Raw genomic sequence first — 19,555 nt, forward strand, 5'->3', positions numbered from 1 at the left:
TTGTCGTCTGACCCCTCTAGGTGCTGGGGCCCCTTTCTGTGCCTGTTACACCCACGTCAATGCACCGAGTAAGAGCCACTACCCTTCACATGCACGCAAAGATCAGGTTCTATCCACCTCCGCACTGGAAAAGGTAGACCGACAACAACAGGATGCATAAAGAAGACTCATTCTAACACAGACATATGAACACAAAGCAGTTGCTAGTGGCAATCTCTTTCCTCACCTACAACATAGACATGGATATTTTATCCTTTCTTGCGATTATCGGGAGGTGTTTCATAATGCCCCCCTCTTACATGGTTCTTTCCAATCCTAAATTGTGATACATTCAGCTTCCAGCAAGTCTGGTCACCTATTCCATCATCCGAATCAATAGGCGGCCTCATGAGCGTGCCAGTTACACCACCCTGTTGGTCAGTCAAGGGTGGCACATCATAAGCCTATGTCAAGTACTGGTCTTACTGGTAACGGCTGCAGACAGTTTCGAGTAAATTTTGGCCGCTTCTCTGAAGAACCCACTGTGTCAGGAGATAGTCTGCCAGCCCGTTTACTCCCAAAGATGGGAAAACCCAGAAGGGATAACCCTCTATTGTAACAATGGTAGGTAGATCTTTCATGTAGAAGAACCCAGGATTGAGGAATAGAAGCCTGAAGATTGGGAGTCTGAGTAGCCATCGATATGGAAAGTCCTGAAAAGTAAGGTAAGCAGCGAGACATTAGCAGTCGAAGAACGGCGGAAGAAGGACTGCAGAACTGGTGGAAGGCACAGTACCAAACGGGAAACTGAAGGAAGGAAGGATGAGGTGGTTGGGTATCAATGCCAAGATGACAACTAACGCAAAGCAGGGTGTGACAAATTGGATTCTGCTCGGCAGGAGTAAAAGGGCGAGTGGGGATAAAATGGTCCACTCAGCCCTCACAGTTAAGCGATATTCCTCTTTCGCCTTCGGTGGTAACGTGGGCTGAGGGAAGGCTATACTCTTAAAAGGGGTGTGAAGGTGAACCAGTAGTGATCCCAACAACACAGTAACACATTCCAAAATAAAGGGAACGTCCAATCAAGGTTCTATGAATATATATAGACTAATTAAGCACACCATCTGCAGTAGAAAGAGTAAAGAATATTGTACAAAAACCCACCCTGAAGGAAGAACAGAGAAGATGCGACAGACTGAGAAAAGTAGCAATCTGAGCGTGGTACCGGGGGTGGTAGGTAGGTTACTAGTCAAGAAAAGGATATGTTGTTGCGGAAAACTGCTGGGATTGTGACCTAACCAGTCTCTAGTGCCAAAGTGGACCGAGGAGGCAGTTTGTGGTAAACAGGATCTGGATTTGGTTCTTGGCAGGTTGACAAAGTCAGACCCAGTGCCGAACATTTGATTGTGTAGGCCCAGGCAGCAAGCGGGAGCAACGGATGGGAGCGAATGCTGTCGCTCTGCGCGGTCGAAGGGGAGCTCTCAACGATGCAGGTCAGTGCGGTCCCAGGATCTCTTTCCGGCCGGCGGCCATCAAACAGTTGATGTTGGGGACAGTGAGGTGAAAAATGTCTACCTTATAAGGTTATTTTTGCTAACTCCTATTCATTCTCTCTACTGTGCTGGTTGCTAAGAGGACTACCCCACAGTTCACCATTCTAGGCTGTCAGCCAGTGGTATTCTAGATGTACATTAATCTGAAATCATCCAGCCTGGAACCCGGTGTATGATCAGTAAGAAGCAATTGTGAGTTGTTCTACACTTTCCCAGCTTCATGGATCGCGTGATCTCCTGTGGCGCCTAACCAGGTAGCCAGGAACCTTTATCAAACTTCAGCAAACATTCACATTTTCTATCGTATCCCAGGTTCTACCCATGCTATCCATATGGAGTAAAACAATCTAACAGGCACATCATGTTACATCTTCTGATATGCTTCATGTCTTAGAGGACTTCACTCCTAAAATTTTAAAAGGTTCATATTACTTTGTAATACAAACACATAGACACAAGCAGAGACACACATACAACAATCATTTGTCTGCATCACAAGTGTTGGACCCACAGCTGTTTCCTCCAACTGCTACTGCAATGAAACAACACGTCATTACCAAGTTCATCTAGGAATTAAGGCATCACAATTGTTCTCTTGTGTTTTACATTATTTTATTTAAACATTCCAATTTTTCTTTTAGCTGATTAGCTTTTAGCGAGCTAAACAGTTTCTTCAGGCAGCCACGAGAAACCTAATGGTATGCACCCACCTACTCCCTCAGAATCTTCCATTCAGGTGGCCAGGGAAGCGCCATCACTGTTGGATCCTGACCCTTGGGGTGGACAAGCGAGCGAGGATCACCTAAGTGGAGGGTCACGAGGGATTGGGAGGAGGATGCCCAAGGGCGAGACATGGTATTCCCCCAGTCCCAATATTACCGCAACCCACTCTCCCTCAGCCTTCATGGGGTATTTTCAATCTCATCCCATCTCCCCCTCCCCATTTGCATCAAATACAGAGACAAGGTAGAGGCAACTAAGAGCAGTAAAGATACCCATAGAAACAACACGGGGAAAGTAAGGGGAACATAGTATAGAAAGAATACAAGTTGTCCCACTAATAAAGTCAGGCAGGATCAGGCATTTAATAATGACCACTCAAACCTGACTCACTTTACGGTGTGGTTTTTCACAAGGAGTAGAGCAAGCTGGGGATGCTGTCCGGACCCGAGAAGCCAAGGAACAGAGAGCAGCAGGAATGGAAACCTGGAGGAGCACAGTGTACCGAAACGCTGGCCGGGTTTTGTGAGGGGCTGCAGCATGGCTTCGGAGCTCTGCCTCCAAGGATCTGGAGTAAGGCACCCTGGATCCTGCTGGCTGCGTTCAGTGGAGTGCTCGTTCCCTAGGGATGTGTGCATGTCCCAAGGGTGTCTGAGGGTCAGGTGGTGAGACCCTGACCTCAACCCTGTGTATCCAGAGGGAACGCTTGTCAAGGCGACGCTGCCTGGTGAGTAAGAGAGAGAAACTCGGGAGTGTGCGTTTGACTGAAGCGAAACAGGAGAAAGACACAGTTTTAAAGCGTCACAGAGTGGAAAGAGAAATAAAGTGTACTAAGGACAGGAAAGTATAAGAGATAATCAGAATATGAGAAATAGAAAGAAGGAAGTTGCCCTGGAGGCACGGAAGAAAAGTAAAGTGAAAGAAAGACATTTGAACCGTGCAAAGAACGAAAAGTGGAATAAAGACTTTTAAAGAGTGCAAAGTGTGCACTGTAAAGAGAGGACAGTCTGTTAAGTGTGCAGGAAGCACGAGAAAGAAACTGACAAGTGCAAGGGTGCACGTTAAGGGAAAAGAAAGTATGTACGTTGCGCAAGAGGCCCGATAAGAAAGCAAAGGAAGGGGCAAGAGTGCACAGTGGAAAAATGGAACAGCAAAGGGAAGGTGCAAGTGTGCCGAGGAAGAAGCGAAGAAGAACAAGAAAGGGTACAGGGGGTACGTGAAGATGAAAGGTTTAAAAGGAGGAGCAAGGGATAAAGAGAGTTGTTACAGATCAGAGTGGTCATGCCTAGGAGGAGCAAAGAACCAGGCGGTTTTGAAAGTCTCTGATTGTACCCCCACAAGAGAAGGGTGTGTGCAAGAACTGTAACTGAAAGGAAAGGTACATCCTGACAAAATGAACCTGTGTTTGAAACCAAAAGGGGCATAAGCTTGGGGAGTAGAACCCAGAGAGGCCTAACACAGTGGAATACCTATGATGTCATGATATGGAAGGAAAAGCAAAGTGCATCCTGACAAAGCTGAATTTGTATTCGAAATTGAAAGGCGCCTGGGATTGGGGAAGGGAACCCTGAGAGGCCTAGCCAAGTTGGATACTTGTTTTTTTGTATTGTTGAACGGATTGAAGCTTGGGGACGGGAACCCAGAGAAGCTCCAAATGGACCTAGGTATGTCTTTTGTGGTGTTTGGAACTTGAACAAGTTAAAGATTGAAGAAGGGAACCCCAAGGAGCCAAAGCTATTGATATTTTATTTCTATCGCGCTCGTACACAAGGGTTTCAGAGCACGACAAGGCAAGGGAGGGGAACAGGGGAGAACAAAACAGCGATCTTACTAGGCCCAGTGACATTGAGAACACGCAAGTGCATGGTGTTAGGCAGAAACCTGTGCAGTTCCCTTAGGGACCACTGCAAAAGGTTTAAGACTACAGACGTTGGCAGTAAACCCACTTGGTAGCAGTCTGTACCACCCAGATTTACCTGGTAGCTGTGGCTGAGCAGTCAGACTTCCCTCAAGAGAGTTAGGCAGTATGCAAAGTATACTCAACAGGCACTCAGATACAATAATACAAGCAAACACTGACCAGAGAGCAGAGCACAAATGCGCCCAAGATCACACAGTTACACTAGGCTGAGAAAGTCTTGCAGAGATTTCAGAAAAGCTTTGGAGAGATTTAGAAAAGTTTAGCCAAGGTGTCCCAGGCTAACCCAGGTTCGAAAGCCGGGGGCTAAATCTACCCCGTACAGTCGGTAGCAAGGGAAGCCAGGCGGGACACGGTACCTTAAGTGGGAAGGATCCTCCAGCGGTAGCAGTTGTTCCTGGTAGTGGGTGCAAGTTGAGTCATCGTCCAGCGGAAGAGAAGATCTCGACTTGGAGGAAAGATGAAGGTCCTTGCACTACCAGGGCAGAAACCAGCCGCGGAGTTTTCCGGTTAAAGGTGGTACCTTTGTCTCGCGGTCGTGGTAAAACGTGGTATCCCGGTTGCTGGGGTGCTTGGCACGGGCAAGGCGGCCACGAGATACGTCGGGAAAGCGAAAAGACGGTGAAACTGGTTATCCCCACCAGTCAAAGGAAGAAGACTCTCCAGCGGGAGATCTCCTCTGTCGTTGGGAAAAGTGGTGAGGCAGTCCAGCAGTGCTCCACCGGTGGTGGTGTCGTGGCAGGTCGGCTCAGCTTCTCCCTCGTCGGATTCTTAGGTCCTGTGGCGACTTCTGAAGTTCCAGTCCCCAAAGCCCTGCTTTTATGCAGCAAACCCCCATTCACTCAGCCTAGCTGTCACTCAAACATGCTAAGTGGTGAGCCGGCCGGCTCACCACTTGGGTCAATCAGGGCGGAGTGCGACTTGAGTTGCCTAGGCAACTCAGTCCAGGGTGCCTAAATTCCCCTCCACCCCTCCTAAGTACCCCAGACAGAGTGGCACCACTTTGGAGGGCTTCTGTGGAGAAGCCCGCCAAAAAGTGGAACAAAGGGCTCGACTTGGGTTGGAGTCACAGAAGAGAACACAAACGCCATTTTAGAATCAAGTTTTGACAAAAAATACCAACCGGAGAATTAATATTAATTAAATAAACCGGCGTTATTTCGAGGCTACCGTAAATAATAAATAAAGATAGTAGCCTAAAACAATGGGAAATCCCATAGGAAAATATTTGCGGTTGAATATAAAAAGTAGTATCCACTGCCACCAGCCAAAACTCGATCAGGGGGGACGGAGACGTGCCCCCTCGACTAACAGACCCTGGGGCAATTGAATTGCCCCAGCCAGTACGTCCACAATATGATGGTTTGTACTGGTTCTGTTCAGAATTTAAGACTAGTAAAGTCAATGGTGACTTTACATGCCCTGCGAGACAGTAGTCAGTCCCAGGGTATGGAGTCTATACTGGGGGGTCACTATGACACCCCTGTGTTACTGCACTGTGGGTGCTGTGTAACACACATCACAAAAACACATGTAGCCCTATGGGGTAAAAGACCCCATAGCCCATTAAGCACATCTAGATTCAAAGAAACACACTCAAATCATGTCCAAGAGTGAGGGTAAAAGAGTCTCACTCTTGGCAGGAGAAAAAATTAAACCCCAAAAATCCAGCAAAGCTGCTGGGGGACTCACTAGGTTAGGAAATTCAGCCTAAACAGAGAATTCTCCCTAACACATGGGAGAGGGGGAGGGGGAAGTGCATGGAAGGGGGGAGAAGTGGAAAGTGCGAAGCAGAGGAGAAACAGATAAATAAATAATAAAGGCAACAAACAGTGGTAGTGCAGCCAGCAATTTGCAAGTGCTAGGTTTAAGGCAGCAGACATGGTAGGTCTGATAAGTGCAGGAAGAAAAAGGGGGAGCTGTATGGGTACAGATACAGACCCCAGTGCAAGGGGTGGCCCGGAGGCAGTGCGGAAGGGTGGCAGGGTGAGCAGGTACCTGGGCCCAGAGGACAGTGGGTGGCCAGGTGCACGGTGCCAAGAGAGAACAGATCAGCAGGGGAGAGGGAGCGCGAAGGCAGAAGAAAAGAGGAAGGTCTTGAGGTGCTTCCGGAACCGGAGATGGTTCTCCTCAAGTTTTAGAGTGGCAGGGAGGCTGTTCCAGAGGGAGGCCCCAGCTGAAGACAGAGATCTACCCCCAACTTGTTTCTTTGAAAAACGACTGACCCTGAGGGAGTTGGAGGTAGAGGAGCGAAGAGCTCGAGTGGGGAGGTATTTGCAGAGGGATAGCTGAAGGTATTTTGGACCCAGGCCCCAGCAAGCAGCCCTGTGGACAATGCAGAGGGTTTTGAATTGAATCCTTGCATCCACTGGGAGCCAATGGAGAGATTTCAGAGCTGGAGAGATACAATCCCAGGGCTTGAGGCCAAGGACAAGTCTCGCTGTCCTGTTCTGGATTAGTTGAATGGGTGGAGAGTAGAGGCAGGTAGATTTAGAAAGAGGCTATTACAATAGTCCAAGCTAGAGAGAACCAGAGCTTGGGATACCATGACCTTCTGGGGGAAGGAGAGGAAAGGCAGAGTACCTCTGAGGAGGTGCAGTAGGAAATTTGACTTTTTAGAGACCTGAGAGATGTGGGCTGAGAAGGAAAGGGTGGAGTCAAAGATGACCACGAGGTTCTTAGCCTCACAGGTGGGATAGGAGGAGGGTAAAGGGACGCTGGCCAGAGAGTGAGGGGAAAGGATGGTGAAGGTGTGCCGATGAGGAGGATCTCCTTCTTGCTGGCATTCAGACAAAGATCATTCGCGGCACACCAATCTTGAATGGCAGTTAGGCAATCAGAGAGGGAGAGAAGGTGGCCGAGGGCAGCCTGAAAATGAGTTGAGTGTCGTCAGCGTAGCACTGGATATTTGAGCAGAAAGTGGCAATGCAGTGGGCGAGAGTTGCCAGGTATTGGTTGAAAAGCCACGGCGAGGGGTTAGACCCCTGGGGAACACCACAGGTAGAGAGGAAGATAGATGAAAGGAAGGACCCAAGTTGGACCTGGGAGGGTCGATCTGAGAGGAAAGAGGTCAGCCAGGCCAGAGCCTGATCAGTGATACCCAGGTTTTCACAGAGAAGGTTGAGCAGGATGGTATGGTTGACCACGTCGAAGGCAGAAGAGAGATCGAAAAGGATGAGGTCAGAGGCAAGGTTGGAGAGCAGATCTTCACGGATGTTCAGGAGAGCCGTTTCCGTGCTTCTGGCAGCTCTGAAGCCAGACTGGTGGTCATGGAGACAGCCAACAGAATTGGAATGAACGTTAAGCTGAGAGATGTCCAACTTTTCCAGGAGTTTGCCCAGAAATGGAGTAATGTAAATTGGGCGATAGTTAGCTGGACAAGAAGGATCAGCTGTGGGTTTCTTGAGAAGAGGATGCACAAAGGATTGCTTCAGAGGAGAGGGGAAGGATTCTGAGGTAAAAAAGAAGGTTGCAAAAATCAGCAAGGGCCGGAGCGAGGGTGTCAATGTGGTCCTTGATGGTTTTAGAGGAACAGGGATGAACCTTTTTTGACGATGCTTTCATAGATCGGACTTGTCTAGCAACCTTGTCAGGGGAGAAAAGAGGAAAGGACGAGAAGGATGGTGGGGGGTGGCTAAAGGAGGGTCAGCAAGCACAGATGGAGAGGGGAGAGGAAGGGTGTGGGTGGAGAAGGTGGAAAGGATGTCCTGGGATTTTTAAATGAAGTGAGAGGCAAGGGCATTGCAAAGAGCCTTGGAGGCAACAGGAGGAGTAGAGACTGCAGCAGGGTTGGCCAGCTCCTTGCAGATTTTAAAGAGTTCGGCCGAGTTGTTAGATGCTTCAGCGACACAAGCTTGAATGTGGACTCTCTTCTTCGTGAGGACAGAGAGTTGGTATTGCCTTTGTAGCAGGCGACATGCTAGTTTGTCAGCGGATGAACAAGAAGTCCTCCATTTCCTCTCAGCCGCCCTACACTTAAGTTTAAGTGTAGCTAGGTCAGAGTCATATCAGGAATTGCACTTGGCTTTGGACTTCAAACGGATCCTCATGACAGGGGCAAGAGCATCAAGCGAATCAGAAATTGAAGAGTAGAGCAGAGACAGGGCTGTGTCAGGATGTGAGACAGCCAAAGGTGGAGGGGGGGTGAGAAAGTGGCAGCAAAAGCCTCAACAGACACACGCTTCATGGGCCGGATGTCTGAGAAGGTAGGTGGCAGTGTTGGGGTAGGCTTGGCTTGGGGGGAAGAGAGTTAGAGAGGAGAGGAGGGAGTGATCACTCCAGGAGAGAGGAGTGGTCAGAGGGATGGAGAGGGGGAGGTCAGAAGAGATCAAGTCATCGAGTGTGTGCCCTGCAGAGTGAGTTGGGCCATGGGGGAGGATGGACAGGGAGAGGGAGTCGCAGAGGTCACTGAAGAGTACAGAGGAGGAGCAAGGAGAGTCTAAATGTATATTGAGGTCACTAAGGAGGAGGAGTTGAGTGGTAGAGGCCAGGAGGGAGGAGGGGAGGTCTGCCCACTCAGAGAGAAATTAGGTGATTTGACCAGGAGGCCGGTAGATGGTAACCACAGTAAGAGAATGGGTAGGCGAGAGAGAAAGCCTACAGACAAGGAATTTAAAAGAGGAGTAGGTCTGAGTGGGAATGATAGAGGCAGGAATCCACTCAGGAAAGATCAGGGCTACCCCCTCCCCCACAGGACCGGGAGGATCTGGGTGCTGAGAGGATCTTGTAGCCATCAGGGAACAGAGTGTCAAAGCTCGTGACAGAGCTGGCTGTGAACCATGTCTCAGTAAGACCAAGGACATCAAGGTCTAGTTCTTCAAGGAGGTGACAGATGTCAGAGGAGTGTTTGACAGCAGAGCCAGAGTTGAGAGTGGCAATATGAAGAAGGTTGCCAACCTTAAAGACCTTCCAGGGAGGGGTACAGATCAGAGGTATGCCCTGCGGACAAGAAAGAGCCCTAGGAGGGGCAGAGGAGGAGGAGGAGAGAGAGGGCAAGGTAGCCAAAGGGGGAGAGGAGGGGACAGCAGGAGATGAGAGGAAATTGATGAGGCGAGGGAAGCGCCTATCAACGAGGAGGAGATTGGCCTGAGGGAGTTGGACCATGACAGTGGCCCTCATTACGACCCTGGCGGAAAGTGACTGACCGGACCGCCACAGCGTAAATAGCGTTTCCGCCATTGCACGATGGAGCAAAGTGCGGCCCATTCCGACCCATCGGGCACGAGCACCACGGCATGGCGGAAGTGCAAAGTCCGCGATGGCGGAAATGACCCCAAAACGGCCCACACCGCCGCCGTACGGCGCCCTAGGTGCAATACCGCCACCCATCTTAGCGGACACAGCAGTGAGCGCCAACCGGAAAGTACGGTGACCGTAAATATACGGAAACGGAAGTAAAAACATGGGCCCGGAACGGGAAACAACACGCCGTACACCTATAAAACCACAAAATCCACACAACCACTAAAAACACTACCCTGAGACACATCCCAACCCGTCATCCACCCTAGTGAAACCAAGAAAAATGGGAAAAGTAGCGAAGAAAGCGTGCGACCACAAGCGGCAGGTCCACTTCTCCCGTGAGGAACTCACCGTGCTTACAGAGACCCTCCAGGAGAATGCCGCCGCCGTCTTCTACACGCAAAGGACCAGGACGGCACTTGCGAACAAGAAGGCCATATGGGCCCTGGTGGCACAGCGGGTAAGTGCGGTGGGGACCGCACCCCGCAACCCACAGCAATGCAGAAAGCGATGGGACGACCTGCGGATACGCGTCCGTAGCATACTTTCTGCCAACCGCAACATTGCCACAGCCACCGGGGGAGGATCGGAATCACCCATCAAGTTGACCCCCTGGGAAGAAATCTGTGCCTCCACCATTGGAATGGAGAGCATAGAGGGAGTCGGAGGGATGGAGAAAGGAGTGCAGACATCCGGAGAATCCGGTAGGTGGCCCAAATAAAACCATGCCAAATCCACAATGTCCAATCATGTGAATCACATGTGTCCACATAGCGCAACAGCAACACATGGCCAGGAGAACGTCCACACACATTGTCCTGATAGCGCACTTTAAAACTCACAATAAATACATAAATAATTAAAAACCCCAAACACACCCACTACACGTGCAGCAGGCACACCCTAACTGCAGGCTGCCAAACAACTGCACCCTCACTCCACACACAAATGAAAGCACCTCCAAGGTCCCGACCCAAATCACCCTCAGGTACCACCCCAATGCATGTGATACATTGCCATTCCAATTCCCACAGACCCATTAATAACGCTCGCCCTCCTTTACTCCACCACAGGGTCCGATCCAAACGACGAGCTTCAGGACACCCCTACCAGCACACCTGCAAAGAGGGCCAAGACCAACGGCCAAAGACCCTCCACCTCAGCTGCACGCATCAAGACACGGCAGCAGCACAAATCAAGTGGCAGCACAGAGGAGGGAACATCAACAGGCACCCCAGCAGCCAGCATGCCCACAACACCACCACCACAGGTCCCCCCAATGGATGCCACAGAAGGCACTGCCTCTGGTGGCAGCAGCACCATAGGTGACACCCCATTAATGGCAGCATGCTCCGACACAGAAGACGGGGATGTCGAAGTCAGATCCATCCATGACCTGTCCCAATCCCCCTGTCTGTTCCATCCCGTACACCATGAGGATACCACGCAGGGGCACCCACAAGACGACGACTGGCCATCCCCCACAAGCCCTGTGGCAGGGCAACATGAGGCGAACAGCCACTCTGTGACACCACCGCAAATGGCCATGGCCCAGCAGAGGCAACAGTCCCTCGACCAGTTAATCGTGCAACAGCAGCAACTGGCCACGCTCCTCAAGGACCATGCCGATGAATGTGGGGGCACTAAGGCAGACATAGAAACATCAACTGAGACACTTAGGGCAGAAATGGAGAGAAGTACAGAGACACTAAGGGCACAAATGGAGAGTAGCACCGAGTGCCTGAGAGTACAAATGGAGAGTAGCACCGAGAGCCTGAGAGTCCAAATGGAGAGAAGCACCAAGAGCCTGAGGGGGGAACTGCATGCGACGTCCAAAGACGTATGTGCCGAACTTGCCGCAGTGCGCCGTGTGCTCACTGAGCTCTCACAAACCCTTAGGGACATGCATGGACGTGAGCAGGCAGAGACATCATCCGTTGCAAGTTCCGTCCAGGGCAGCCCCCAACGTAGATCTGGGAGGAACCTGCGCTCCACAGGCAGGGGTGCCCCTGATACCCGCAGAGGGGGCTTGCAATAGCGACTGCCCACTGACAATGAGCATCTTTGGACACTGGTGTTCGGGGGGGAGGTAGGAGGGTGGAGGGGGTGTGTTGGGCTCACTTGGGTGGCGGGTCGATAGGGTGTTCAACATGATATCACATATGCCATAAACAATGCACGATCAACCAATGAGATGTGTGGACAATGATCTTTGTGTACTCGGCCATCATAGGCGTACAGTCCATATTGTGCATGTACCAGACACACACAGTGCCACGAGTCCCGTGTCCATGTATCAGCCACCAGGCGTGAGTGCTAGAAGCATGCATCAATGAGATGCTGACGAATGTCACGGCCCTCCTGTGCCTCGCGGACTCCTTGAGGTGCTGCCACATCCCCACACTCATCATGACCATCTTCAGGTGCTTGCAGTTCTGCGTCAGGGGGCATGGGCACATTTCTACGTACGCACATGTTGTGTAGCATGACACATGCCATCACCATCTTTGCAACCTTCTCATGGCGGTACAGGAGTGCCCCGCCAGACCTGCTGAGGCACCGGAAACGAGTCTTCAGTAGGCCGAATGCCTGTTCTATGACTACACGGGTACGTGAGTGGGCATGGTTGTAGTCCTCCTCATGCTGGTCCCGTGGGTTCCGGACTGGTGTGAGGAGCCATCTCTTCAGTGGATATCCGGCATCACCTGTATGTGGACGATAAACGAATTATGTGGAATGCCATTGCTACGTACGCACCCCCCCCCCTTCCTGCCAGGTCATTGCCGCATCACATACCCCACATCATCATGCATGAAATGAGACTCACCGAGTAGCCAGGATCTGTACCCTGCGTGTCGCTCCATGTAGCGTGGTATTGTTGAGTTCCTCAAGACCATAGAATCATGGGTTGATCCAGGGAATCGGGCACAACAATGTGTAATGATCCTGTTGGAGTCACACACCATTTGTACATTCAGAGAATGAAATTGTTTTCGGTTGCGGTACTGGGCCTCCATGGCATGTGGGACGACCAATTCCACATGGGTGCAGTCGATGGCACCAAGGCAACCCGGTATGCCGCCAAGTGCATGGAATCCCACTTTTGTGTTGGTAATTTCCTGCTCCGAGCGTGGTAGAGAGATGAAGTCGTCTGCGTGCTGCAGGAGGGCATCGAGCACTTGCAATAGTGTCCGTGAGAACAGTGGCTGAGAAATGCCATGCAACTGTCCGACTGTGTGCTGGTAGGTGCCTGTGGCCAGGAAGTGGAGTACAGACACCACCTTCAGTAGGGGTGGGATGGCGGTTGGGCTATCTATCATGCTGACAAGGTCAGCCTGTGTCATGTCCACAATGGCGGCTATGGTGTCCCGGTCCAAACGGTAGAGGGTGTGGATCTGCTCATCAGTGAGGTTGAACGGATGTGCTCGGAGGCGTGGGATTGCGGGCTGCCTGCGTGGTGGTAGTGGCTGTGCTGGCGGCCCTTGCTGGCCCTGCCTTGCCCTCCTCCTCCTCCTGCGTCTCCTCCGTGCGGCCGGTTGTAGTTGGTGTTCGTCTTCTTCTTGGAGTTGGAGTACTTGCAGTGCTATCAGGTCCCCCAGGGCCAACATCGCGAGTCCTGCCGGTAGCATTTCGGAGTGGGTGTGGTTGTGGGAGGAGACTGGGTGTGCAATTTATGTGTTTTCAGGCTGTATGGCCTCCACCTGTGGTGATTCATTCCACCTGTGCAAGCTGCTCTCCCCTTTGGCCGAGCACGTCCCGCACACAACGCTGCAATTCGAGGAATGGCATCTTGCTATTACAATCATGTATTTGTACCCGATGGCCGTGTAACATTGGTTGATATGTTCATTCGGCTATGGTCCCATTGTTTCACATACAATCTTTGCAGTCGCGAACAGACTTGTGAAGGGTCAGTGGAACGTAGTACTCGAGTAACGGTGGACCCTCATGCATCACTGTACCGAGTTGCAACGACGGGCGGGGCGTCCCATTTGTGAGTGAAGGCAGTTGCCATTTTCACACACAGCCGCACTAGATGGATTAATTTGTGATTTCAAGCGGCCACAGATGCCTTTTCGACGTGATGTTGCAAATGAGGAATTCGAAGGGCGGCGCTTTCGGTTATCAGCTAGCGGCGAGGAGATGCCCACAGGTCTGACTGCAAATATAACGTTCTATTGTTCAATGTCCTTGGGACAGGGGCCATGGCGAGGATGCAATGATTGATATGAATAGTTTGGGATGCGCAATAGCGAAGTGGACGATGAGGCCGGACGTTCCCATATACATGTTACTTCACAACACTGGAATTACGGGCTGGGGCACAGTGGATTTTGCAGGCTGCATAACGCACAGACTCAATGGAATTCTCACATGTTATGTGAGTATGGAAACAGGCGTTATCATTACGGGATGAGGGAATGATGAATGGATGCATGGACAGATGATTTGATACAGTGTTTGCCATGTACAGGGCTTCTTGGAATCTGTCCGCCTCCCCTGCGCTATGTGATGCAGGGCTGCCATAGTGGGTCCATCGTCTATCTGGCCTTGTTGAGCCCTCCCTGTCTCGACGCGCCTTCAGACACTTGTGTGCATGCACGTTACCAATCCCATCTGATGGATTCTGTTTTCACAGACGCATGCACAGGTACACTCGTTTGTGATGGTGTTTTCACCTCGATATAGATAGTTATGAGTCGCAAGTGGTTTTGGGGTGGTGATGATCCTTTGGAGTGGGCTAGCATGCATATGGCTGTGGATTTAGTGTGATCATTGAAGTGAGTTGTTCGGATGTAGTTCTGATGGCCATTCTATTCTTTTTCTTTTCTTTTGGTTGACAGGTATCTCCTCCCCTTTTGCCACTGCCATCTGTATGCCACTCCTGCAGATGGCTTTTACTCCCGACACCTGCTGCTTCGTGTTAATCAGTGGAGCAGCATTACGATTTTATGGGACGATCGCCAATGGGCCACATGCCCTTACGCAGTACTAGTGGCTCGGAGTAACATTTCGGCCTTTCAGCTGGACTAGTGCCTCCCCATTGGGACGGCCCTGCGGTTCTGTGCGCTTCCATGTTGCCTTTTCGTACGAGAATGTGGCCCTGTGTACCATGAAGGAACAGGGCGTCACACAAGAAGTAGCTGGTCATTTCTTGCGGATGCAGCCCACAATGGTGAAATGTGTTTTGGAGTTAATGGCCTAATGGCTGTATGGGCTTGGTGAATTTGTTGTGCATTAAATTTCTATTCTGATATGGGCCGTGTAGCGTTCTTCTTTGCAAGTGATGTGGCATATTCCTATTTGGGGAGCGATGTATTGTGAGGAGATCTGCATTGGGTTCCAGCTTCGGAGTATAGTTGCGTGGTACTGTGCTGGGCGCGTTTGCCTACGAAGCCCAGTGAGGTCAGGGATGGGGGCTGCCAATATGACTGTTTGAATGATGTCATGCTCAGGGGCGGGGGATTAGGTTTTGTGTGACAGATGCCGGTCAGCCAGGTGGACTGGTGGAATGATGTGATTTTCGGAATATTGCTGGTCACAGGTGCCTGTGTTTGCGTGCGTTTCTTGGTGGGGGACTGAGGTCATGTCCATTGGAATGGCTTCTGTATTCATGCCATCTGTGCCCTGCAGCTCCCATTGGCCCCTCTTGAGATTCTTTTGTTCGTTGGCATGCATGGGTGACTTGTACATTTCACTGGTTGCATTGTGACTTCATTGCACCTACGGGGAGTTGTACTATGTGGCCAGGGAGCGGTGTACAGGCACTCAGTGGGGCCGTTTACGGTTGATTCGCGATGCCGTACTTCTCACCATGGCGGAATGGTACTTTCCGCCGTGCTTGATGGCGTTAGGTACATGTCCGCTAGGGTCGGAATTCGCGTACCGTTGCGCCATGGTGGTATTTACGGTTTGGCATGGCGCGCGCGCGCGTACTTGGTGCAGTTAGCGTTGGCGTTCACTACGGTGTCGCTAATGGCATCGTACTTTGCGGTGACGGGTCATAGTCGCACCGAGCGCTATTCGATGGCGGTATTGCATTTCCGCCATCGTTTTTCGATTTCCGCCAGGGTCGTAATGAGGGCCAGTGCCATTTAGGTAAACATTAATGATGACTTCAGAGGAGTCGAAGGGAGCCATGAGAACTTCCCAGCGAGTGCCACCATTAATGGAAGAGTAGGAGATAGGGCAGTGCACAGAGGCCATATGAGGAGACCATAGATCTGACACTGAAAGTATTTGAGAATATTAAAAGGGCTCTGTGGAGAAGGTCTAAAGAACATCCCTTTTTGATTGAACTCATTTTTTTGACATTGAACAAACTACACCTTTTGGGAAGACCACCTGAAACCAACCTTGGTTTGGTATATTTTTGTTGAACCACTGTTTTCTTCTTTTTTAAAGACTTTGTATCACATTTTTGTAGAGAGTGAGGGCAAGCATAGGTTTAGACACTGACAGACTTTTATTTTGGACTATCAGACATCGACAGTCTTTAGAAACATCAGTTAAGGGAACCATACCTTTAGAGTTAGGGCCAGGTAAGCATTACACTAACCCAGGAAACATAGTAAATACAGGTTTTGAAACTAACATCCTCGAGTTTGTGTCTCGCTTGATACCATGCCTTTCTAACACAGCATAGATTAATAACACATTGTACGAATGTGATAATGTGTAGTACATATAAGCAAATGGACACCAACCATCATGCTGCTAATATATAAGGGCTATTTGGTAAAATAAGTGCACCAACACATGTTATAATGGCATCCTTTTGTGCCTTTTTATATATAGCATGCACCTCAGCTATAAGTACCTGTGCTTCTTGTTAGATTGATAGGCCTGGATGCATGTAATATAAAGTTAACTTTTTATTTAAGTTAATATCTCAAACAAAGACCTCCAGCCTCATAACATTACATCAAGGCACACTGGAAAGCAGCAACTGACTAAATTGGATCATTTGTGAAAGTAAACATCTACCTCATAGATATCTGGAATGCTACCTCATAAGATGACATAGCTACACTCCAGCCATTCCATCAGATGACCTAGCTACACTCCATCCGTGACATGACTACATTCCAGTACTGTTGAATATCCTAATACACATTTAAGCTATAATTAAACATCCAATAAAGCTACACCATAACACTTCTATTATCAGTATTCTATGTATCGTCTGCATCTTTGTCACTGTAGATGCAACCTCATATAGTTTCATATAATGCTGGTTTGGAATGCATTCAGCAGAAGGGTGTGATTTATCTCAGTCAGATACGTCTCTAGGTCCCTTGTGACTACCCGCAGGTCATGGCTGCCCAATTGGAGGCTGCTCCCTAGTCTATTATCCCCACATCCCTCGCTGGTGCAAATGTGATGGTTCTAGCACCAACCTTTCCATCGGTAAATCCTTGACAATACACAGTGTTGTGTTAGTGTGCCAGGCTTTGAGGGGTTTTAGGTGACATCTTTACGCACAGCCTCATCACAAGTTAGGTGATAATTTACGGCAATTCTGTGAAATTATCTCTTTTTTTTTTTATTTTAATGATTTTTATTGTTAAAATATTGATTTTGATACAGATATCAACAGGTTACAGACTTTGAATAAAACAAGAACCACAGAGAAATGACATAGTAAATGATTTTGATCCTTTGTAATAGTATTTCTATAAGGCTAAGTCATTTGTTAAATTCACTTGCGAATGTAATATGAACTATAATAGATATAAACCGCATTAATATAACATGTAGTTTAGAATTAATTATATCACAGGTCTGCAACGAGTGATTTATATGTAGTGAAAATAGAGATTTGGGGGGAGACGTACAGGGAGACAGACTAGAGACATATAAGGATAAGGAGGGAAGAGGATAGGGGGGAATGGGTATATTGGATTATTTCATCAAAATAATCTAATCATTTCAAACATTATCAAGTTCTAGCATTTTTGAATATGTATGGAAATATGAATAATGATGCTAATATAAGGGTGTAAATTTATGTACCATGAGCAGTTGCATTAAAACAGTTAAGATACCTGGTGAAAAAATACCATTTAGCATTATATTTAGGAATTGTGTTGTGATTATTGGCCATGCACATCTCTAGTTTATGAGTGTTACAAATGGTGTTCCACCAGATTTTGGTGGAAAGTAAACTAGCGTCTTTCCAGTTAGCCGTAATACATTTTAAAGCTATACAGATGAATAAGTCATAAAGTCTTGCAGAGTCAGATGGGAAATAAGTTGTAATGGCTATACTTCCTAAAAATATGTTAACAAAGGAAAAGGGCACATCAACACAGAAGATACATTTAAGAAGCTTCCAGATTTCCTGCCAAAATTTAACAGTAAATGAACATTCAAAAAACATATGCATATACGTGGCTGGAGATATGCCACATGACCAACATTTTGCATTATAATTCGGATTAGATTTAGCCAGTTTGGCCGGAGTAATGAATGCTCTATGCATGAAGAAATAGTAGTGTTGTGATATATTTGCTGATACCGATATTTGTTTGATCTTTGCAAACAAGCGATGCCAAGTTTCGTCATCAAACCTGAAACCCAAATCAAGTTCCCACTTCAGACGTATAGGACATATCTTAAAAGTTGAGGTGAGCATATTGTATATTTTAGAGGCTCGAACTTCACCAACTATAGTAAGATGCATTAGTCTGAGAGCATCTGGAGTGAGAATTTCATTGGAAAATTGGGCCAGTGCATCTAGACAGGAATTAATTAAGTTGTTATAAAATTGAAAGTCCTTCTTAGGAATGTTAAATGTGATGGAGAGTTGCTGGAAGGAGAGGATACACGGGTCATCTATAATGTGTTGGATGAATCTGATACCTCTTTGGATCCATATTTTGCGGTTGAGGATCTTGTTATTAATTACTATGTTTTTGTTATGCCATAATAGTGGGGAAAGATGCTTATGAGGAGTTATAGTGTTGGGAAAGAGAAAGGTTTGTAAAGCTGAGATTGAAGCTTTAATAGGGTCTAACATTTTTTTAGATGAATGTTTAAATATGTATATATAGTCTGTGATGTTGTGTGGTAGAACTACTTGTTTTTCTAATGTACACCAGGTCGGGATATCAGCGGATATAGGGTCCATGAACCATTGCAGAGACTGCTTTATAAGAAATGCATAGTGATATGACTTAAAGTCAGGAAATCTAACTCCTCCCATGTCATAGGGGGCTTTCAGTTTCGTCAGAGCAATTCTTTTGCTTTTTCCTTTTCCCCAAAGAAAATTGAGTAGAGTAGAGTAAACGGATTTGAAAAAGGAAAGGGATAATGGGACGGAGAGAAGTTGTAAGTAGTATAGAATTATGGGAGTGAGCATCATTTTGATGGTATCTAAGCGCCCCCACCAGGAGAGGTATAATGGGGACCATTTGGATGTTAGGTCCTTAAGGGTGCCTAGTAGGGTTTCAGTATTGAGTTTAATCGTATTTGGGATAGTTGGGGCAAAATGAAGACCTAAATATTTGATAGAGCTACTGCACCATTTGAGGCCAAAAGTGGCAATATCATGTTTAAGGCAGTATGGATTTAGGGGCATAACTTCCGATTTCTGTGTATTTAATTTATATCCTGAGACCTGACCAAATTGCGATAATACACTCAAGAGGTTGGGAATATGAAGTTTGGGGTTTTTAATTAATATAAGAATATCATCCGCATATGCGGCAATTTTATTTATTGAGGTACCTACTTGAATTCCCGGGATATTTTTGTTAGATCTTATCAATTCGAGAAGTGGTTCAAGAGAGAGGATATATAGTAAAGGTGAGAAGGGGCAGCCTTGACGCGTGCCTCTTAGTAAGGGAAAGGAGGAGGAGGTTTGACCATTTAAGTAAATAGCGGATTTGGGGGCAGAATAAAGAAGTTTAACCAATGAAATAAATTTATCACCACACCCATGCCAACGTAGAGTTTGAAACATAAAATTCCAGTCAACACGATCGAAAGCCTTTTCCGCATCTAATGCGATGGCCGCATAGCCTTGAGTGTCTCTTTTGTCATTGGCTGCAAGGTTGATGGCATTTAGTAGGAGTCTTGCATTGGAGGATATGTTGCGTCCTTTAACATAACCTGTTTGGTCTGGTTTTACTAGACTTGG

The 19,555-nt window shown here is 48.2% G+C and overlaps 1 protein-coding gene across 1 annotated transcript in view; it reads left to right on the top strand.

Annotated features, from left to right (window-relative positions):
- Nucleotides 1-19,555, top strand: part of LOC138473468 (deleted in malignant brain tumors 1 protein-like) — a 94,173-nt gene that overhangs the window by 39,490 nt on the left and 35,128 nt on the right. Inside the window, exon 3 of the mRNA XM_069612114.1 lies at nt 850-852. Within this exon, the coding sequence (XP_069468215.1) occupies nt 850-852 (3 nt within the window). The remainder of the gene's footprint in view (nt 1-849; nt 853-19,555) is intronic.

This window comes from Ambystoma mexicanum, chromosome 8 (assembly GCF_040938575.1).
Source record: "Ambystoma mexicanum isolate Mex_15411 chromosome 8, UKY_AmexF1_1, whole genome shotgun sequence".
Classification (NCBI taxonomy): Eukaryota; Metazoa; Chordata; class Amphibia; order Caudata; family Ambystomatidae; genus Ambystoma; species Ambystoma mexicanum.